Source organism: Pocillopora verrucosa, chromosome 6 (genome assembly GCF_036669915.1).
Source record: "Pocillopora verrucosa isolate sample1 chromosome 6, ASM3666991v2, whole genome shotgun sequence".
Taxonomy (NCBI): Eukaryota; Metazoa; Cnidaria; class Anthozoa; order Scleractinia; family Pocilloporidae; genus Pocillopora; species Pocillopora verrucosa.
Window position 1 is genome coordinate 7,754,108 of NC_089317.1, and position 22,990 is coordinate 7,777,097.

General features: G+C 37.7%; 1 protein-coding gene across 2 annotated transcripts; it reads right to left on the reverse strand.

The window, feature by feature from the left end:
- Positions 1 to 406: 406 nt before the first annotated feature.
- Positions 407 to 3,827, reverse strand: LOC131774135 (uncharacterized). Of its 2 annotated transcripts, none has more exons than XM_059090157.2 (5): positions 3,463 to 3,827; positions 3,125 to 3,238; positions 1,988 to 2,038; positions 1,115 to 1,217; positions 407 to 866 (listed from the first exon to the last, which is right to left on the reverse strand). In XM_059090157.2, the coding sequence occupies exons 2-5, from the start codon at positions 3,186 to 3,188 to the stop codon at positions 587 to 589; spliced, it is 498 nt and encodes a 165-aa protein (XP_058946140.1). In that variant the 5' UTR covers positions 3,189 to 3,238; positions 3,463 to 3,827; the 3' UTR covers positions 407 to 586. The 2 variants fall into 2 exon arrangements, with proteins under 2 accessions (XP_058946140.1, XP_058946139.1); XM_059090156.2 differs by having other exon boundaries at positions 3,125 to 3,264.
- Between the last annotated feature and the right edge of the window lie 19,163 nt (positions 3,828 to 22,990).

Below are 22,990 nucleotides of genomic sequence, written 5' to 3' on the forward strand. Positions count from 1 at the left end.
TTTTACCAATGCTATCATTTATTGTGAAGAACGAAGATAAAGCTTTTAATTAACGTTTACATGAAAATATCGAGAAATTTAGGTGACAGCTTTTGAAATTCAGGTGGAAACTTTTTGGATTTTGGCAATTTTTAGCATCTTCGTAGCAGTCCAGTGAGCAACTTTCCAGCATTTTACGAGCACTACGCTATCCGTTAGATATTTCTCTACTTGGTGGATAGCGCTGAATAGCGATTTTTTCGTTGGATAGGGTTTTCCACCTCTCAAACAAACGGGCCTGATTGGTGAGAGGCATTATGGGAATGGTCTGTTTTACCAAGAACTCAATCATATGACACGGCTAAGCTTTGAACCCAGACCCCCTGACCCAAATTCCAGAGCATTAAAAGAATCACCCACACAGAAATGAATGCAAAAGAAAAAGAGGTTTATTGTGTTTAGAATGGCAAATTAAATTTCTTCACAGTTTCTTTAATTTGATATTCTTCAATCAAATCTACAAATTGTAATCTCAACTCAAAATACATTGAGGGACTTAAACGTTCAAAACACCGCAGTATTGCAGCCTGCCACACAATCATATAATTCAAACTGTCTTCTCCCTGTTCTCACTTTCTATCCTCTTTGCACGCGGTAGGTTCATATTTGCAGCGTCCATAATTATCAAGTCCATATACTCCAGATAGTCCACAGGAGTGTTTCCCTTAGATACCCTTTTGCCGCCGTTCTTCCCTGCGTTTGGGTGACGTTCCCATTTTGTTGGTTCGATCGAGCTTCGCCCAGGAGGGTGTTGCAAAACATTAGGGTTTGCGATAATTGTTTCACTGATTCTTCCGCCTGCTTCATCCTCTTCCTTCTGACGTGCCCTGAGAGAAATATCACAAGTTCAGCATCTGTAACTATTACCACTTACCTCTAGTATAGCAAAGTGGGCAAGGACCTTTTTTTTTTTTTTAATTAATTCCAGGTTTAAAAAATGGCAGATACTGTCGCTCTATGAAAATAAAGGCTGCGACAAAGAGAAATAACGCTTTTTTCCAGGGCTTCTCGTGACTGAGCGCTTCAAAGTTCCTACTTTACCGCTTGCTACGCAAGCTCACAAAAATAAACTTACTTTCTCATTTTCTGCATTCTGATGACGACGATAGAGATCATTAGAATCGCTAAAAATAGGAACAGCACAGAGAAACAAAGAAACCCAATGGCCACATACAGAACTGCAATGAGGGAAAAAAAAATTAATCAGTTGACATCGACTACAAGTCGTAAACAAATTTTCGTCGTTTTCCGAGAGCGTTCTTAAATCCTCCCAAGAAGGTTTAGGTGCGTGGGCTCATTTTTCGACCATAAGCTGGTTATCGATCCCATGCTCCAAGAGAGTTCTAATTCTCAATGACTCAAAATTCCGCTACAACGCGAAGTAAAATCTGATTCAAACCAAAATTGACTAAGTGCGAAGTTCAGAGAGAATCAATTTTGGTCAGAGAAGATACGATACTCAGTCAATTTATCAGGAGCAAAACTAGTCTCCAGACTAATCTTGATTGTGTCCAGAACTTTCCACCAAAGATGTGGAGTGGGGAGGGGATGGAAGGGAAGGGAGGGAAGGGAAGAGAAGGGAGGGGAGGGAAGGGAAGAGAAGGAGGAGGGAAGGGAAGAGAATGGAGGGGAGGGGAGGGAGGGTGGAGTCTTCATAATGGTCACATCAGTTATGCCAGTTGGTTTTTGGTGTAACATGTTTGGTGTTGGTGTAATATCACAAATTTTCCTCACGAAGACATAGGTCATAAGCACCTCCTCCCTTTCTTAACTACGCCATTGATTACAGATAATGACGATGGTAAATCATAATAAATGCAAATCATGAGTGTGTAAGTTATGTGTGTAATGTTAGTTAAGTAAAGAAATACAAGAGCTGGCACTTTCATTCAGTTAGCGTTTACTGAAAGGGGTGATGGTTGCAATTTGTACTCGTGGTAAAACTTACGTAGTTTATCATCATTCAGCAAGTCGTCCAGCTTGTTACCATATGTCAGCCCTAAAGAAAAAAGGTGTTTTTAAAAATTCGTGAGTGACAGAGGGACCAATTTTTTTTCGCCTGAAAGGAAAGAGAGGGAGGGGGATGGGCTGGGGTCCAAAATTGATTGACAAAGTCCGACCCCCTCTCCCCTCCCCCAATACTGTTATATCTTATATTTTATATTTCACTATATATTAGTATTTCATTAGTTTAAAAATGCAAAGGATCTGTCTAATGACTCAGTTTTCTTTGATCACGGGTAAATTAAAACCTAAAGCCAGAGGTATTTTGTTAGTGACGACTGATCCCCCCGTAAAATTTATGAGATGTGTAAAAATGCGAATTTTTTAAACAAAAATTAGAAAATGGTAATATAAACAAAATCAGGAAAAACAAAGAGATACTATCAAAAAATGATTTAATGAGCGAGTGTTGATAAGATAACAATTTGATTGGTATGAACGAAAAGTGTAAACATTAATTAATATTCGATGCCATTACGATATGAATATATTGTTTTAAAGCTGTGAAGAGTCAAGGCAGGAGGTTTTGTTGTGCAATTACCTGGCTCATCAGAGTAGAGTTATCAAATGCCATTCAAGAAATTTCTCGTAACAACAGCGTCTGAATTGTTACCAAAAGCGCTGACTGATTCAAATGCTAACTAGCTTGTAATGACGTGACGTAATGCAAGCTGTCGATCATTCAAAATAATTATAACAATAGATCTCTCAAATTGCTTCGTGTTTTTGAATTTGACTTTCTCTAGAAAGAACTTTCCTTTTATTGCAATTTAAGATATTCCTGGTTTCGAACAGACTGCCTAAAATTTTAATAATTGTTTGATATTGAGCATATTTTGTGAATGATATCGGGTTGATTTAAATCATCATTTTACTTTTGCGATTTGCTTTTTAGAACGATTTCCTAATTACAGTAACTTAAACCGTTCATGTCTTGTTAATTGATGACTTTCAAAATTGTAAGCCACTCCTACTATAAAAGAAATTTAAAAAATAAACCTTATCGGCCTTTCTTTAAGACGCTCGCAGCTATATCTAGTACAATTAATGTAGCAAAACACTTCAAAGAAGGATAACTTACCTGTGAATGCCAATATGACAAAAATCTTCAAAACAACTGAGCGATTTCTGGAAGCGTCATCCATTGGGATTGAAAAACTGGCAAATGGTTTGTTTACACCAAAATCTTCCACCTCTGTCGACGAATGAGATTTTTAAATCCTGTAATGATGAGAGCAAACTACAATAGCGGGACTTCTCTAGATGAAATAAAACTGGCTTCGCAAAAATGAGTTCCTTGGTATGGAGTTTCAGTATAAAAGTTCAGCAGCTAACGGAACGAAAGCAGGTAAGTGTTTCGCTATCTTGGACTTCTTGAAGCACCTTTGCGTTGTTCAATTTGATTATATAGCACTTTACCTTCTTGTAATTATCCTATCTTATGAGAAATATGTTGTCCTTGCTGCGTTAAATGTATCCGCTCTCTGTCACTAATATTCATTAAACATAGCACATGATCATTCAAGCATGCATATCGAGCTATCTCTAACATACAATTCCAGTCTCTCTCAGTTTTGAAGCATTTCGACGGACAAAGCCAGAGTTGTCGGTGCTGCAATAACGTGCATTTACATAGTTTATAATTATCACCCAGTCAGTGTTAATTTGCTTGGTTTTAGGGAAACATTTAAAACTCTATTTATTGTCTTAGGGGGACAGAGGAACGTGGTTGTGTCGCTTTGTGTACCCTTGTATTGCAGCTCAATGGAAATCATTAGTAGCCTATAATGTAAATTAAACTTCACCAATGGCGTTTACTGGGAGATTTTTTCCAAGTATAGTAATCATAATTTAAGCAAAATCTTGGCGGAGCTGGTCAATACAAAGCCAAAGTGGTGGATATTTCTCTTGTATGACACAAGGTGTCACTCTACAGAACCGGAAGAAGTGCCTTCGTCTTTATCAATAATGGCTTCTTGTTTGCGCACCGGAAACTTGGTAAATTTGAACTTCGTTTCGCTCTCTTTGCGTGGATTCTGAAATAAGAGTATACATTATAAGTTCCTGTGCGTTACGAATCGGTTTACTATTGTAGAGAGCTATCTAAACTAATGATGTCTCCCATTAAAGAAGACTTTATGAATCAGTGTATTATTGTGGAGAGTGATCTAAACTAATGATACCTCCCATTGAAGGAGAATTTCTGAATCAGTGTACTATTGTAGATAGTTTAGAGAGTTATCTAAACTAATGGTACCTCCCGTTTAAGAAGACTTTCTGAAAAGTTGACCAGGTTCAAATGAAACAGATTCAAGGAGGGCACTCTTTTGACTGGCTTCAGGGAGAACGCCGCTGATCGGGTATGATTGACGGGGCCGTACGTCTGACAGACTTAAAAAAACTACACGATTTCGCCTTTTGAACTGAGTGTCCATCTGAACTGAAAGCCTTTAATGAGATGTGAGAATTAGCGATATGCAGATTACATGTGTGTTCTAAGCAAGTTTTGAATAGACGTTGCTGAATGATGCCGAAATAGCACAACGCGTGACGAGGTTTATTTAAAGAAATGTAAGGAAATAGGGGTATTTTTCTTTCAACAGAATCACAGTTTGGAGGCTTCAAAAGTACGTTTCAACCCAAAACCTCCGACAGTTTTCTTGCTTCTTCTCTGAGGAGGCCTCAAGTTGCTTTCAGTCATGCTACATTTGAACGAAAATGGCACTTTCTTAAAAACCCTGTTCTGTTGAGTTTTGCAACATTCATTCGTACTTCAAGTTTATATTAAATCAACTACGCTGTTGCCTCCTATTCTTTCAAACATCTTACCAAAGATTTTCCTGGAATAGACAACGTTTGTTCTCGTTGCCTCACTCTCATGTTATCCGCGCAAATCGGCCCAGGCACTGTGCCACTGGCTCCATGTAAGTTTACCTCATATACTGCACGACTGCTGCTTATCCTGACAAGATACGGTTAATTATTTACTAAAAGTAAGTAGAAAATTCACTGAATTCATTGCACGAGGATCATAATATCCTCGCTTTATTTGCTGTCCATTAAGGAATAGATAGCGAGGAGTGTAGCCAATCAGATTGCAGCATTTGTGATGGAACGCAAGTAAATTTGTATTAATAGTGGTTATTCCCAAAAGAGGTACAATGTATCATATCAATAAAATATAAATGCGATTTTCTGTTTCAGTAGTAAGAGCTTTTGTACGCAGATAGCAACGGCCGAAGATTGAACTTCTTGTTATTTACCGTTGGATGCTTCTACACTCATATGAAAGAGAAAATTGCTTTTCCCGAAGATGAGAGTATTTATAATTAGTAATTTACTCTTTCAAGAATGACTGAACAAGCTGAGAGTCAATTATTGCCCGTTTCTTATTTTTCTTCAAATAATTTCTTCCATCTGCTACGATGTGAATCTTGTAAAATTGATCAAAGCTTACTTTTTCATAATTTTGTCGAGTTTTTTTGCTTGACACTGAAAGACGTCTCGCTATAAAGTTGGCCGGATTTGTTCCAAGTTATTTCATATACACTACTGCTTCGAAGTCTAAGATGGCATATCCCAAAGGCCTTCACGCCACTGCTCCTGGTCTGTGCGTGGTCAACAGTTGATCTGAAAACGTTTACGGAAGATGAATTAAAGTTTTTGAGAGAATTATTTGAAATGAGGTATTGATTTGTTTCCTAAATTTACTGCATCATGCAAACAAAATGATCGTTAAGTAAGTTGAACTATGCAGCTGCTGAATGTGTTAATCACATGTCTGCAAATTGCCTCTGGTGCGAAGGAATATCTCAAACAAACTTTGAGTTTAGAACATTTGCTGGTGAGCTATTTTGAGATATTATCGCTGTTATGAGGACAATTTGTTGTTCACTTTGAAATTAGGGTAATTTTCGGTAACTAGTGGTGGGTACCTTTGAAAGAGAGAGTACTGATTATTGAGTGTTTTACTGATTGCTGCATTTAGAGAACATAAGGGATCAGTGACGGTTTCTGAGAGAACAATCGGAAATGGTAAACTAATTTGTGTCCAAAGCTGACATGGAAACTTCATCGTCAGCGATGTAGAGCTATTATGCTGTATGTACCACGTCTTGGAATTGCCTTTTGTATGGAAGAATACATCGATCCAACAACCATTAAGTTTCAAGACATTTGCTTTGAGGAATTTTTAAAGGTACTATCGCTATTATGAGAGGAAAATCTGGTCCAACTTGAAGTCAGAGTAGCCCTAAGATATTGTAAGCGGTGTATATTTTTAAACAGGAGACAATTCTGGAAATGTCCCATTTCAATTCGGCGAAAACCCTGTTTATTGCTTGAAGACCAAATTCCTTCGTAGTTCAGCGAAACAGAAAAGCAACAAAGACATTCTTGTTTTACAATCACTATCGCGATGAAATTCGACAAGCCGACGGTTATAAACGATTGTGCAGACTTACCCTCAAAATGAGGACTCAGGAAGTTTAAGCTGTTTCCTATCGATGAACAGTAGAATCAATTGCTTGTAAGTAATGCTTCTTTACTTGTCGTGTCACATTTGACTTTGTTTGCTCTGGTTTAGGAATATTTGTTTGATTAGGCATATTATGCAACAGAGAATTAATGACTTAAACAAAAATAATATACTGCTACCTTGGATCTTAAGGTCAGGATTTGTCTGTTTTATTGTTTTTAAAGAAAGAACATTATGCTTTGTGATTGAGGAAAGAGACTTAGAACATCAAATTATTTCCTAGAGGCGTCATGATTTTTTTCTCAGCAAAGACTCAGCGACCCTCTCTCCCTTCGCAATGATGTACAAACACCAGCCCACCCCTCAAAGACCAAATTTTGAAAGTGTCTATTTGAATGAACCCTGGAAGACATGAATGCCAGCACATGCTAATTTTATCCGAAGTTTATTACGCACTCCTCCATACGTTACATGATGATTTTCTCATATGTCTATCTCGATTGCTCTATTAATTCGCCTACAATCAACAAGCAGAGAAGCCATGACTGTGCTCTGTTCTGTTAAAAGCACGCAGGAAGCGGCTAGAGCACGAAAGAAGTGTAGGGAGAAACACAAGATGTAGTTAAGTGTTTCTCCCCACTTCTTGAGTCCAACCATGTCCAACCCACGTTATCAAATCTGAGGTCAACACTAAACCCGAGCGAAAAAAAAAATCTGACACTTACATTGAAATGATAGCTGGAGTTTAAACTCGAACCACATTTCTGCCATTAAAAAGAACACATCGTTTTGTTAGATGACATTCAGTCATATACTTGTAATCATTTCGCACGCTTTGACCGACCATCAGTCAGCAAGAATACCTATAGATGCTAAACTCTCACCTGAAATATGGATCCAAAAGTCTGTCTATATGTCAACATTTACCAATGAAAAACGAAGCTGGCGGTGCTAACATCCCTGAAAATAATAGAGGGGGTAAGTTCCTAAAAAAACTGTGGAGTTGCGTCGCGATCCGTAGGAGAGAGTAACAAGGTAATTTAGTATTATCATTTGAGTTGATAAGGTTAATTGGCCACCGTAAAGAGTTTAAAAGCTGACGTTTCGAGCGCTAGCCCTTCGTCAGAGCGATTGGAGAAATTGTGGGTTGTGTGTGTGTGTCTATATGCAGGAAATGGAGCTACACTACTACTGGGAATATGGTGACTAGAAAACAAGATTGAAATAATGTTTTGCTTGTCAAAGCCGGACGAGAAATAGAAATTAAGCCATGCTTTAAAATGGTTTGACTAAGTTTCATGACGTTTTAAAGAAAAAATGAATTCCGGAATGTGATTTCTGATTTCCCGAATGGCATGAAAATTGACATAATCTCATCTTCAGTTCTCAAGTTAGATCATGAGTTCTTTTACATGATCGACGTGTCTGAGTATTTCGCTAAATTCAGAAGCTTATGTTTTCTGAGCTTCTTACTCACATATGCGAATTTCCTCTAGAATCTCAATAATTTTTACATCTCGAAACAGCTTTTCTATTCAAATTATGATGGTTCTGCGTGTTTGAGACCATCTACATATGAATGGAAAAAAAAAACCTGCCAAATTGTGATTAGAAAATGGCTATTAAAACAATCTTCGCAGTAATGAAAACTACTTTAGCAGTGGTGAAAAGAGGGCCTCTAAAAAATCCAGACCTCTCCGTTACCTGTGCAGTGCTCTACCAACTGAGCTAACAAGCCAATTGTAAGATAATTATAATGTTGGTTTGTAATAAACCCGTGAAATGATGAATATACGAATATGCGAATATATGAAAATCACGTATATGTGATCTGCGGTTTAGGAAATGAATATGAAAGCGATGTTCAAGGCAGTAGTGAAAATAAGGCTGGGTTTCAATTCCTTACAGGCCTGGTTTTTTTTTGTCAGGCCTTATTTTTACTAATGTTCATTTCATAAACCGCTGTTTACATGTACGATTATCATATATTGACAATCATTGATTATGGTTAAGGAAGCCATGGACTAATAAGAGTATTATTAATAGCCAGGATTCTGAGTGTGGGAAATCTCCCGCTTGACTGGAGAAGCTATTTTCCATCCAAAATTACATGTTTTGTTTTTTCAGTTTCAACCGGAAAATACTAAGTGGATATTGCCTAGAAACCCTCAAAGTTTTCGATGTAGGGTAGCAGGAAATCTCGGCGTGTTTCACACACTTGATGAAAAGTAAGAAGTTTCAGTGCTCTTAAAATGTGCTGCATAACAAACAATTTAATTTTGTCAACTAAGTTGATAAAGTAAATAAAGTAAAGAGTTTCTACAGCTGATGTTTCGAGCGTCAGCTCTTCGTCAGAGCAAAATACGAAGAGAAAACGCTCGCAACGTCAGCTGTAGAAACTCTCCACGGTGGCTAATTTACACCATTAACGTAATTAATAAGACTAGAGTTTCTTGTGATACCCCTGCCGATGCATCACCACTGTTTCATATGAAATTTTTCTCCTTTATGCGTTTGTTTAACAAACAGAACCTTCACTGAAAATAGCTGAGAGATTTGAACGTTTTACTGTTCATTTTTTTCACTTTATCTGTCAATTTTTTTATTCTTACTATTTTGCTTTCTTTTGCTAAAACAGCACGTAAGTGACGATTCGGTTGTATGTAGTTGAACGAAAATGAATTTTATCTTTCTTTGGTGCAGACGAAGACTTGCACTGGTAACGTATTTTCTGTGCGGCATCAGTAATGAGGATGAGCTATTTCTTAAATTAATTTTTGCTTGAAGATGATAACTCCATTAAAAGAATAGTCGACCTTTTTTACTATTTCATTGCGAAAGTTTTCTTTATTTTTTTTTCTCTCTCCGCGAAGTGTGTATTTACATCCTCTCTTTATCTAACATCAGCGATGTTCTGCTTCTGAAGAGAAAGTCAGAAAGATTTTAGTGGAAAGTTCGTCACAAAACTCGCATATAACTATATTCACCACGCGCAATAACCACACAGTAGATAACCTTGTATTCTGGATCGTTTCCCTGAATGTGAGGAGTCGTCAGTTTTTAATAATTAAGTCATCAGGTGATGAAAAGCGAGTGATGTTAACCATTAGCTGTTCATGTTTGTGAAGAACAGATCTAAAGAGTACGCCCTTGTTACGTAGAATCTATGGTTCATGCTTTGACCGCTTTGTAGGTTGGGAACAACACGGATGATTCAGAAAGAGAATTTTAGGAATCATACTCAGAAAAAAATTTTTTCTGAGTTAATTCAGTAAGTCAACTCAACACAATTTATCCGAAAAAGCATGTTTCAATAGTCCTACATTGCAGTTACCTCAATTTTTAACACAAGCTTAATTGTCTGATCGTGCTCTTCACCGCTTGTTTTACCTCTCTTATCCTCCAGCAATAAAGAATCGGGTTTAGAGTTGAATTTAAGCACAGAATTGTTATCGTAGCTCTAAGAAATAATGAACCCCAGGCGGTCGGAGGTATTATTCTGTTTGTTAACAGCATGCCCACTGACATATATGGAAGATAGCAAAAACCTAGCGCAAGCTGCACGCATACTATACTAGAAACCGTCTTCTTGTATCGGGCTATGTTCAGTAAAATTGCTTCGCCATTTCGTGGTTGAGGCTGTGGTTGTGGCACGTGGATTTGTACTCGCTGTTGTTGATGTCGGAGACGGCGATAGATCTTCGCGTAAGAGACTAACGATACTAGTAAGGACAGTAACATCAAGGCAATAAGCATGGAGCGGGCTGTTTCAACGTATCCTGTGCTGTATCTCAATCCAATGACTACACTACTCAGCAACCAAAAACAAAATAGAACTAGTCGGACACGCCTGAATGTGACAATTTGATGATATCGCAGCCCTAAGAGAAGAGCGAGAAGCCTGTCCACACATATTGCGGTCGTTGTCAGGACAGAAACTGTTAGCAAAAAAATACCCATCGGTATAGAAACTTGGTATCTGAGGAGATATAGAATTGTATTCATTTCAACTGCCCCTGGAATGAAACTTATTGCCAGAAGAGGCTGGGTAGTAAGTCCAACGGCAAGATCAGTGACTGCCAAACATTGAAACAACAGCTTTGTTTGAGGTCGAATAGAATTCACCTTACGAAGGGCAAAGAGGATCACGACATTGCCCAGGAATGCGGTGATGGAAAGAGAGAAGTTTAGAGCGGCAAGAAATACTGAAAAACTTGATAAGACCATGATTGAGCGACGATATTATTTTCGGCTTAGATGCTGCACATCAAGTAATTGACTCTGTCAATCTATGTCGCGAGTAAACGGAACTCCATTTATCATTAAAAAAAATCGAGACAAAGGAAAAAACTGAAAAGCTTCCGCCAAAAGCTTTTGCTTAACTTCTCAAGGCCATCTTTGTACAATATCCGTCATAATAGAGAAAGGTTTTGTTCTTAGGCGCATTTAGTTTTGGTTTTTCTATGATTGATGCAATCATCTTCAAAGTACTCAGTCTTTACGGTCTTCAGTCGTCATGGGAACACAAAAGGCTATAGAAGCATGTTTCAAGTATTTCATTTAAATTTTCTTTCATTGAGCTCGTCTGTTCCTCTTTACGCGATGGCTTTTTACTAAGGTACTGCTCAAGTGGTCATGCAGCATTATTTTAGCCAGTCCTTTGACAAGAATTGTATAGCACTCTTAACCCGGAAAAGGGAAGGTGCCTAATGATCGTGATCAGAATGGTTATTAAGCACCTGGTTTAGAAAATGAAAAGAGGTGGAGTTTTTAATAAACTTTCTTCCTTTCCATTCAATCGCAAACAAATGACTAATTGATATGAAATTATCTCCCTCAGATAAAGCAGTCAGTTCTACCCTCTTCATTTTGGTCCTTCCTATTAATACGCAAATTATCTTCAACTTCCATTTCATTCGTTACTGATTCTCCGTAAGCTTTAACTTTAATATCCGTTTGTTTTCTCAAATGTGGTACTTACACTCAGTAAACAAAGCTAGAACTTTATTGAAATTCATAGCATACCCAAAAGCTTTTGAAGCTGTGGGTAAAATATTTGTCGATGTTTCGTGTTTTGTTAATTGATGACTACCAAAATTTTAAGCCATTCCTACTATAAAACAAAGTTTTAAAATAAACCCTCTCGGCCTTTCTTTAAAACGCTTGCAGCTATATCTAGTACGTTGTAGCAAAACACTTCAAAGAAGGGTAACTTACCTATGAATGGCAATATGACAAAAATCTTCAAAACAACTGAGCCGGGTTGTTCGAAACACGATTAACGTTAGTGCAAACTTTTAATTCAGTTTAATGGCTTTGCAAAGGAATTTTTCTTTTTCTTTTTTTTCTTTTAGTTTCAAGTCATATTGAGAGAGAACCCAACAAAACCCCAGCTCTGAAACACGCTCATCTACACGAGAAATAAAAGCAAAGGTTAACTTTTCATCCTAGATTAACGTTAAACCCCTTTCGAACAATCCGGCTCAGAGCGATTCCTGGAAGCGTCATCCATTTGGATTGAAAAACTGGCAAATGATTTGTTTACACCAAAATCTTCCACCACTGTCGACGAATGAGATTTTTAAATCCTGTAATGATGAGAGCAAACTACAATAGCGGGACTTCTCTAGATAAAATAAAACTGGCTTCGCAAAAATGAGTTCCGTGGTTTGGAGTTTCAGTATATAGGTTCAGCAGCTCACGAAACGAAAGTAGGTAAGTGTTTCACCATCTATGGACTTCTTGAAGAACTTTTGCGTTGTTCAATGTGATTATATAGCACTTTGCCTTGTTGTAATTATCCTATCTTATGAGAAATATGTTGTCTTTGCTTCATTAAATGTATCCACCTTCTGTCACTAATATTCATCAAACATACCGCGTGATAATTCAAGCATATCGAGCTATCTCTAATATACAATTCCAGTCTCTCTCAGTTTTGAAGCATTTCGAGGGACAAAGCCAGAGTTGTCGGTACTGCAATAGCACGCATTTACATAGTTTATAATTATCACCCAGTCAGTGTTAATTTGCTTGGTTTTAGGGAAACATTTAAAACTTTATTCATCGTCTTAGGGGGTCAGGGGAACGTGGTTGTTTCACAAGACAATTTACCAGACCCCCAAAAGGCTCTGAAGTATTCGCATGAGCCCCCCCCCCCCCCCCCTCAAAAGGCTCTCTAGTATTCTAACGATCTCCTTTCATTGGCATTCAATTCCCTATATCCCCTCCCTCCCTTGGAACACTTTTAGAGATGACGTATCCCTCCTCTGTGCCCCGTGGACACCACGGTATTCCCCCAAAAATACTCCAACATCCCTCCCATAGGCGATACATGTACATAATGAATTGTCGCTAAGATAACTTATAGTCATGCGTATACTAAAACGGCTGACTTTCCAAAAGAATTCCAGTCAATCATAGCTGGAGTTTAAACTCGAACCACATTTCTGCCATTAAAAAGAAAACACATCGTTTTGTTAGATGACATTCAGTCATATACTTGTAATCATTTCGCACGCTTTGACCGACCATCAGTCAGCAAGAATACCTATAGATGCTAAACTCTCACCTGAAATATGGATCCAAAAGTCTGTCTATATGTCAACATTTACCAATGAAAAACGAAGCTGACGGTGCTAACATCCCTGAAAATAATAGAGGGGGTAAGTTCCTAAAAAGACTGTGGAGTTGCTTCGCGATCCGTAGGAGAGAGTAACAAGGTAATTTAGTATTATCAATTGAGTTGATAAGGTTAATTGGCCACTGTAAAGAGTTTAAAAGCTGACGTTTCGAGCGTTAGCCCTTCGTCAGAGCGATTGGAGGAATTGTGGGTTGTGTGTGTGTGTCTATATGCAGGAAATGGAGCTACACTATTAGTGGGAATATGGTGACTAGAAAACAAGATTGAAATAATGTTTTGCTTGTTGAAAGCCGGACGAGAAATAGAAATTAAGCCATGCGCTAAAAAAGTTTTGACTAAGTTTCATGACGTTTTAAAGAAAAAATGAATTCCGGAATGTGATTTCTGAATTCCCAAATGGCATGAAAAATGACATAATCTCATCTTCAGTTCTCAAGTTAGATCATGAGTTCTTTTACATGATCGGCGTGTCTGAGTATTTCGCTAAATACATATATGAATGGATAAAAACTAGCCAAATTGTGATTAGAAAATGGCTATTAAAACAATCTTCGCAGTAATGAAAACTACTTTAGCAGTAGTGAAAAGAGGGCCTCTAAAAAATCCAGACCTCTCCGTTACCTGTGCAGTGCTCTACCAACTGAGATAACAAGCCAACTGTAAGATAATTATCATGTTGGTTTGTAATATACCCGTGAAACGATGAATATACGAATATGCGAATATATGAAAATCACGTATCTGTGATCTGCAGTTTAGGAAATGAATATGAAAGCGATGTTCAAGGCAGTAGTGAAAATAAGGCTGGGTTTCAATTCCTTACAGGCCTGATTTTTTTTTGTTAGGCCTTATTTTCACTAATGTTCATTTCTCAAACCGCTCTTTACATAGACGATTATCATATACTCTCCATCATTGATTATGCTTAAGGAAGCCAATGGACTAATAAGAGTAATATTAATAGCCAGGATTCTGATTGTGGGAAATCTCCCACTTGACTGGAGAAGCTATTTTCCATCCAAAATTACATGTTTTCTTTTCAGTTTCATCCTGAAAATGCTAAGTGGATATTGCCTAGAAACCCTCAAAGTTTTCGATGTAGGGTGGCAGGAAATCTCGGCGTGTTTCACACACTTGATGAAAAGTAAGCAGTTTCAATGCTCTTAAAATGTGCTGTATAACAAACAGTTTAATTTTGTCAACAAAGTTGATAATGTAAATTGGCCTTCATAAAGAGTTTCTACAGCTGATGTTTCGAGCGTCAGCTCTTCGTCAGAGCAAAATACGAAGAGAAAACGTTTGCAACGTCAGCTGTAGAAACTCTCCACGGTGGCCAATTTACACCATCAACGTACTGAATAAGACCAGAGTATCTTGTAATACTCCTGCCGATTCATCACCACAGTTTAATAAGAAAATTTCCCCTTTATGCATGTGTTTAACAAACAGAACCTTCACTGAAAATAGCTAAGAGATTTGAACGTTTTTACTATCAATTTCTTTATTCTTACTATTTTGTTTTCTTTTACTAAAGCAGCACGTAAGTGACGATTCGGTTGTATGTAGTTGAACGAAAATGAATTTTATCTTTCGTTTGTGCAGACGAAGACTTGCACTGGTAACGTATTTTCTGTGCGGTATCAATAATGGGGATGAGCTATTTCTTAAATTAAGTTTTGCTTGAATATGATAATTCCATTAAAAGAATAGTCGACTTTTTTACTATTTCATTGCGAAAGTTTTCTTTATGTTTTTTCTCTCTCCGCGAAGTGTGTATTTACATCCCCTCTTTATCTAATATCAGCGATGTTTTGCTCCTGAAGAGAAAGTTAGAAGGATTTTAGTGGAAAGTTCGTCACAAAACTAGCATCTAACTATATTCACCACGAGCAATAACCACACAGTAGATAACGTTGTTTTCTGGCTCGTTTCCCTGAATGTGAGGAGTCGTCGGTTTTTAATAATTAAGTCATCAGGTGATGAAAGGCGAGTGCTGTTGACAATTAGCTGTTCATGTTTGTGAAGAACAGATCAAAAGAGTACGCCCTTGTTACGTAGAATCTATGGTTCATGTTTTGACCGCTTCGTAGGTTGGGAATAACACGGATGATTCAGAAAGAGAATTGAAAATTGCATTTTTTCTGGGTTAATTCAGTAACTCAACTCAACACTATTCATACGGAAAAGCATGTTTCAGTCGTCCTGCATTGCAGTTACCTCAATATTTAACACCAACTTAATTGTCTGATCGTGCTCTTTACTGCTTGTTTTACCTCTCTTATCCTCCAGCAATAAAGAATCGGGTTTAGAGTTGAATTTAAGCACAGAATTGTTATCGTAGCTCCATGAAATAATGAACCCCAGGCGGTCGGAGGTATTATTCCGTTTGTTCGCAGCATGCCCACTGTCACATATGGAAGATAGCAAAAACCTAGCGCTAGCTGCACGTATACTATACTAGAAACCGTCTTCTTGTATCGGGCTATGTTCAGTGAAATTCCTTCTCCATTTCGTGGTTGAGGCTGTGGTTGTGGCATGTGGATCTGTACTTGCTGTTGTTGATGTCGGAGACGGCGATAGATCTTCGCGTAAGAGGCTAACGATACTAGTAAGGACAGTAACATCAAGGCAATAAGTATGGAGCGGGTTGTTTCAACGTATCCTGTGCTGTATCTCAATCCAATGATTACACTACTCAGCAACCAAAAACAAAATAGAACTAGTCGGACACGCCTGAATGTGACAATTTGAGGATATCGCAGCCCCAAAAGAAGAGCGAGAAGCCTGTCTACACATATTGCGGTCGTTGTCAGGACAGAAACTGTTTGCAAAACAAAACCGATCGGTATAGAAACATGATAGATGTAGAGAATTATGTTCCTTTTAACTGCCCCTAGTATGAAAGTTATTGCCAGAAGAGGCTGGGCAGCAAGTCCAACGGCAAGATCAGTGACTGCCAAACATTGAAACAACAGCTTTGTTTGAGGTCGAATAGAATTCACCTCACGAAGGGCAAAGAGGATCAGGACATTGCCCAGGAATGTGGTGAGAGAAAGAGAGAAGTTTAGAGCGGCAAGAAATACTGAAAAACTTGATAAGACCATGATTGAGCGACGATATTCTTTTTGGCTTAGATGTTGCACATCAAATAACTGACTCTGTCAATCTATGTCGCGAGTAAATGGAACTCCATTTATTGTAAAAAAAAAAAAAAAAATCGAGACAAAGGAAAAAACTTAAGAGCTTCCGCCAAAAGCTTCTGCTTAACCTGTCAAGGCCATCTTTGTTCAATATCCGTCGTAATGGAGAAAGGTTTTGTTTTTAGGCGTATTTAGTTTTGGTTTTTTGATGATTGATGAAATCATCTTCAAAGTACTCAGTCTTTCAATTACGGTCTACAGTCCTCATGGGAACATAAAAGGCTATAGAACCATGTTTCAAGTATTTCATTTTAGTTTTCTTTCATTGAGCTCATCTGTTCATCTTTTCGCGATGACTTTTTACTAAGTTACTGCTCAAGTGGTCATCCAGCTTTATTTTAGCCAGTCCTTTGACAAGAATATTATAGTACTCTTAACCCGGAAAAGGGAGGGTGCCTAATGATCCTGATCAGAATGGTTATTAAGCACCTGGTTTAAAAAGTAAAAAGAAGTAGAGTTTTTAAGTTTTTTTTCATTTCCATTCAGTCGCAAACGAATGATTAATTAATATGAAATAATCTCCCTCAGAGAAAGCAGTCAGTTCAGCCCTCTTCATGTTGGTCCTTCCTATTAATACGCAAATTATATTAAACTTCCATTTCATTCATTACTGATTTTCTGTAACCTTTAACTTTAATTTCTGTTTGATTTCTCGAATGTGGTACTAACACTCAGTAAACAGAGCTAGAACTTTATTAAAATTCATGGAATACCCGAAAGCTTTTCAAGCTGTGGGTAAAATACTTGCCGACGTTTCGTGTTTTGTTAATTGATGACTAACAAAATTTTAAGCCATTCCTCCTATAAAACAAGGTTTTAAAATAAACCTTCTCGGCCTTTCTTTAAGACACTTACAGCTATATCTAGTACGTTGTAGCAAAACACTTCAAAGAAGGGTAACTTACCTGTGAATGCCAATATGACAAAAATCTTCAAAACAACTGAGCCGGGTTGTTCGAAACACGATTAACGTTAATGCAAACTTTTAATACAGTTTAATGGCTTTGCAGAGGAATTTTTCTTTTTCTCTTTTTTCCTTTTAATTTCGAGTCATATTGAGAGAGAACCCAATAAGACCCTAGATCTTAAACACACTCATCTACACGAGAAATAAAAGCAAAAGTTAACTTTTAATCCTAGATTGACGTTAAACCCCTTTCGAACAATCCGGCCCAGAACGATTCCTGGAAGCATCATCCATTGGGATTGAAAAACTGGCAGATGGTTTGTTTACACGAAAATCTTCCACCTCTGTCGACGAATGAGATTTTTAAATCTTGTATTGATAAGAGCAAACTCCGATAACGGGACTTCTCTGAATAAAATATAACTGGCTTCTCAAATATGAGTTCCGTGGTATGGAGTTTCAGTATATAACTTCAGCAGCTCAGGAAACGAATGCAGGTAAGTGTTTCGCTATCTATGGCCTTCTTGAAGCACTTTGCGTTGTTCAATTTAATTATATAGCACTTTGCCTCGTTTTAATTATCCTATCTTATGAGAAATATGTTGTCTTTGCTGCGTTAAATGTATCCGCTCTCGGTCACTAATATTCATCAAACATACCGCGTGATAATTCAAGCATATCGAGCTATCTCTAATATACAATTCCAGTCTCTCTCTCAGTTTTGAAGCATTTCGACGGACAAAACCAGAGTCGTCGGTGCTGCAATAGTAGGCATTTACACAGTTTATAATTATCACTCAGTCAGTGTTAATTTGCTTGGTTTAAGGGAGACATTTAAAACTATATTCATGGTCATAGGGGATCAGGGGAACGTGGTTGTGTCACAAAACAAAATACCAGACCCCCGAAAGGCTCTGTAGTATTCGCATGAGCCCCCCCCCCACCCCCCCTCAAAAGGCTCTCTAGTATTCTAACGATCTCCTCTCATTGGCATTCAATTCCCTATATCCCCTCCCTCCCTTTGAACTCTTTTAGAGATGACGTTTCCCTCCTCTGTCCCCCGTGGAAACTAAGGTATTCCCCCAAAAATCCTCCAACACCCCTCCCATAGGCGATACATGTACATAATGAATTGTCACTAAGATAACTTCAGTCACTAAGATAACTTCAGTCATATTCTTGTAATCATTTCGCACACTTTGACAAACCATCTCAGCAAGAATACCTATAGATGCTAAACTCTCACCTGAAATATCGATCCAAAAGTCTGTCTATATGTCAACATTTACCAATGAACAACGAAGCTGACGGTGCTAACATCCATTAAAATAATAGAGGGGGTAAGAAACTGTGGAGTTGCGTCGCGATCCGTAGGAGAGTATAACAAGGTAATTTAGTATTATCAATTGAGTTTCTAAGGTTAATTGGCCACCGTAAAGAGTTTAAAAGCTGACGTTTCGAGCGTTAGCCCTTCGTCAGAGCGATTGGAGGAATTGTTGGTTGTGTGTGTGTCTATATGCAGGAAATGGAGCTTCGCTACTAGTGGAAATATGGTGACTAGAAAACAAGATTGAAATAATATTTTGCTTGTTGAAAGCTGGACGAGAAAGTGAAATTAAGCCATGCGCTATGACGTTTTAAAGAAAAAATGAATTTTGGAATGTGATTTCTGATTTCCCCAATTGCATGGAAAATGAAATAATCTCATCTTCATTCAGTCTCAGCTTCAGTTCTCAAGTTAGATCATGATTTCTTTTACATGATCGGCGTGTCTGAGTATTTCGCTAAATTCAGAAGCTTATGTTTTCTGAGCTTCTTACTCACATATGCGAATTTCCTCTAGAATCTCAATAATTTTTACATCTCGAAACAGCTTTTCTATTCAAATACTGATTAATGATGGTTCTGCGTGTTTGAGACCATTTACATAAGAATGAAAAAAAAAACCCAGCCACATTATGATTAGAAAATGGCTATTAAAACAATCTTTAGCAGTAGTGAAAAGAGGGCCTCTAAAATCTACTGGATTTGAACCCATGACCTCTCCGTTACCTGTGCAGTGCTCTACCAACTGAGCAAACAAGCCAACTGTAAGATAATTATCATGTTGGTTTGTAATAAACCCGTGAAATGATGAATATACGAATATGCGAATATATGAAAATCACGTATCTGTGATCTGCGGTTTAGGAAATGAATATGAAAGCGATGTTCAAGGCAGTAGTGAAAATAAGGCTGGGTTTCAATTCCTTACAGGCTTGGTTTTTTTTTTGTCAGGCCTTATTTTCAGTAATGTTCATCTCTTAAACCGCTGTTTACATATACGTATACATATACACATTGATTATGGTTAAGGAAGCAATGGACCAATAAGAGTATTATTAATAGCCAGGATTCTGAGTGTGGGAAATCTCCCACTTGACTGGAGAAGCTATTTTCCATCCAAAATTACACGTTTTGTTTTTTTAGTTTAAACCGGAAAACGCTAAGTGGATATGGCCTAGAAACCCTCAAAGTTTTCGATGTAGGGTGGCAGGAAATCTCGGCGTGTTTCGCACACTTGATGAAAAGTGAGCAGTTTCAGTGCTCTTAAAATGTGCTGTACAACAAACAATTTAATTTTGTCAACTAAGTTGATAAAGTAAATAAAGTAAAGAGTTTCTACAGCTGATGTTTCGAGCGTCAGCTCTTCGTCAGAGCAAAATACGAAGAGAAAACGCTCGCAAAGTAAGCTGTAGAAACTCTCCACGATGGCCAATTTACACCATTAACGTAGTTAATAAGACCAGAGTATCTTGTGATACCCCTGCCGATGCATCACCACTGTTTCATAAGAAATTTTTCTCCTTTATGCATTTGTTTAACAAACAGAACCTTCACTGAAAATAGCTAAGAGATTTGAACGTTTTACTGTTCATTTTTTTCACTTTATCTGTCAATTTTTTATTCTTACCATTTTGTTTTCTTTTGCTAAAGTAGCACGTAAGTGACGATTCGGTTGTATGTAGTTGAACGAAAATGAATTTTATCTTTCTTTGATGCAGACGAAGACTTGCACTGGTAACGGATTTTCTGTGCGGCATCAATAATGAGGATAAGCTATTTCTTAAATTAAGTTTTGCTTGAATATGATAATTCCATTAAAGAATAGTCGACCTTTTTTACTATTTCATTGCGAAAGTTTTCTTTATGTTTTTTCTCTTTTCGCGAAGTGTGTATTTACATCCTCTCTTATCTAACATCAGCGATGTTCTGCTTCTGAAGAGAAAGTTAGAAAGATTTTAGTGGAAAGTTTGTCACAAAACTAGCATATAACTATATTCACCACGCGCAATAACCACACAGTAGATAACATTGTTTTCTGGCTCGTTTCCCTGAATGTGAGGAGTCGTCAGTTTTTAATAATTAAGTCATCAGGTGATGAAAAGCGAGTGCTGTTAGCCATTAGCTGTTCATGTTTGTGAAGAACAGATCAAAAGAGTACGCCCTTGTTACGTAGAATCTATGGTTCATGTTTTGACCGCTTTGTAGGTTGGGAACAACTCGGATGATTCAGAAAGAGAATTGTAGGAATCATACTCAGAAAAAAATTCTATTTTTCTGAGTTAATTCAGTAAGTCAATTTAACACAATTCATCCGAAAAAGCATGTTTCAATAGTCCTGCATTGCAGTTACCTCAATTTTTAACACAAGCTTAATTGTCTGATCGTGCTCTTCACCGCTTGTTTTACCTCTCTTATCCTCCAGCAATAAAGAATCGGGTTTAGAGTTGAATTTAAGCACAGAATTGTTATCGTAGCTCCAAGAAATAATGAACCCCAGGCGGTTGGAGTTATTATTCCGTTTGTTAGTAGCATGCCCACTAACATATATGGAAGATAGCAAAAACCTTGCGCTAGCTGCACGCATACTATACTAGAAACCGTCTTCTTGTATCGGGCTATGTTCAGTAAAATTGCTTCGCCATTTCGTGGTTGAGGTTGTGGTTGTGGCACGTGGATTTGAACTCGCTGTTGTTGATGTCGGAGACGGCGATAGATCTTCGCGTAAGAGGCTAACGATACTAGTAAGGACAGTAACATCAAGGCAATAAGTATGGAGCGGGCTGTTTCAACGTATCCTGTGCTGTATCTCAATCCAATGACTACACTACTCAGCAACCAAAAACAAAATAGAAGTAGTCGCACACGCCTGAATGTGACAATTTGATGATATCGCAGACCTAAAAGAAGAGCGAGAAGCCTGTCCACACATATTGCGGTCGTTGTCAGGACAGAAACTGTTAGCAAAAAAAAACCCATCGATACAGAAACTTGATAGAGATAGAAAATTATATTTCTTTTAACTATCCCTGGTATGAAAGCTATTGCCAGAAGAGGCTGGACAGCAAGTCCAACGGCAAGATCAGTGACTGCCAAACATTGAAATAACAGCTTTGTTTGAGGTCGAATAGAATTCACCTTACGAAGGGCAAAGAGGATCAGGACATTGCCCAGGAATGTGGTGAGAGAAAGAGAGAAGTTTAGAGCGACAAGAAATATTGTAAAACTTAATGATACCATGATTGACGACGATATTCTTTTTGGCCTAGATGCTGCACATCAAGTAATTGACGCTGTCAATCTAGGTCGCGAGTGCATGGAACTCCACTTATTATAAAAAGAAATCGAGACAAAGGAAAAAACTGAAAAGCTTCCGTCAAAAGCTTTTGATTAACCTCTCAAGGCCATCTTTGTTCAATATCCGTCGTAATAGAGAAAGGTTTTGTTCTTAGGCGCATTTAGTTTTGGTTTTTCTATGATTAATGAAATCATCTCCAAAGTACTCAGTCTTTCAGTTACGGTCTACAGTCCTCATGGGAACACAAAAGGCTATGGAACCATGTTTCAAGTATTTCATTTTAATTTTCTTTCATTGAGCACATTTGTTCAACTTTCCGCGATGGCTTTTTAATAAGTTGCTGCTCAAGTGGTCATCCAGCATTATTTTAGCCAGTCCTTTGACAGGAATTGTATAGCACTCTTAACCCTTAAAAGGGAAGGTGCTTAACGATCCTGATCAGAATGGTTATGAAGCACCTGGTTTAAAAAGTGAAAAGAAGTAGAGTTTTTAAGTTTTTTTTCCCTTTCCATTCAATCGCAAACGAATGATTAGCTAATGGGAAATTATCTCCCCCAGATAAAGCAGTCAGTTCAACCCTCTTCATGTTGGTCCTTCCTATTAATACGCAAATTATCTTCAACTTCCATTTCATTCCGTTTCATTCGATTTTCTGTAAGCTTTAACTTTAATTTCCGTTTGTTTTCTCGAATGTGGTACTTACACTCAGTAAACAAAGCTAGAACTTTATTAAAATTCATTGAATACGCTAAGGCTTTTAAAGCTGTGGGTAAAGTATTTGCCGACGTTTCGTGTTTTGTTAATTGATGACAACAAAAATTTTAAGCCATTCCTCCTATAAAACAAAGTTTTAAAATAAAACTTCTCGGCCTTTCTTTAAGACACTTACAGCTATATCTAGAACGTTGTAGCAAAACACTTCAAAGAAGGGTAACTTACCTGTGAATGCCAATATGACAAAAATCTTCAAAACAACCGAGCCGGGTTGTTCGAAACACCATTAACTTAACCCAGGGTTAGTGCAAACTTTTAATTTAGTTTAATGGCTTTGCAAAGGATTTTTCTTTTTCTTTTTTTTTCCTCTTAATTTCAAGTCATA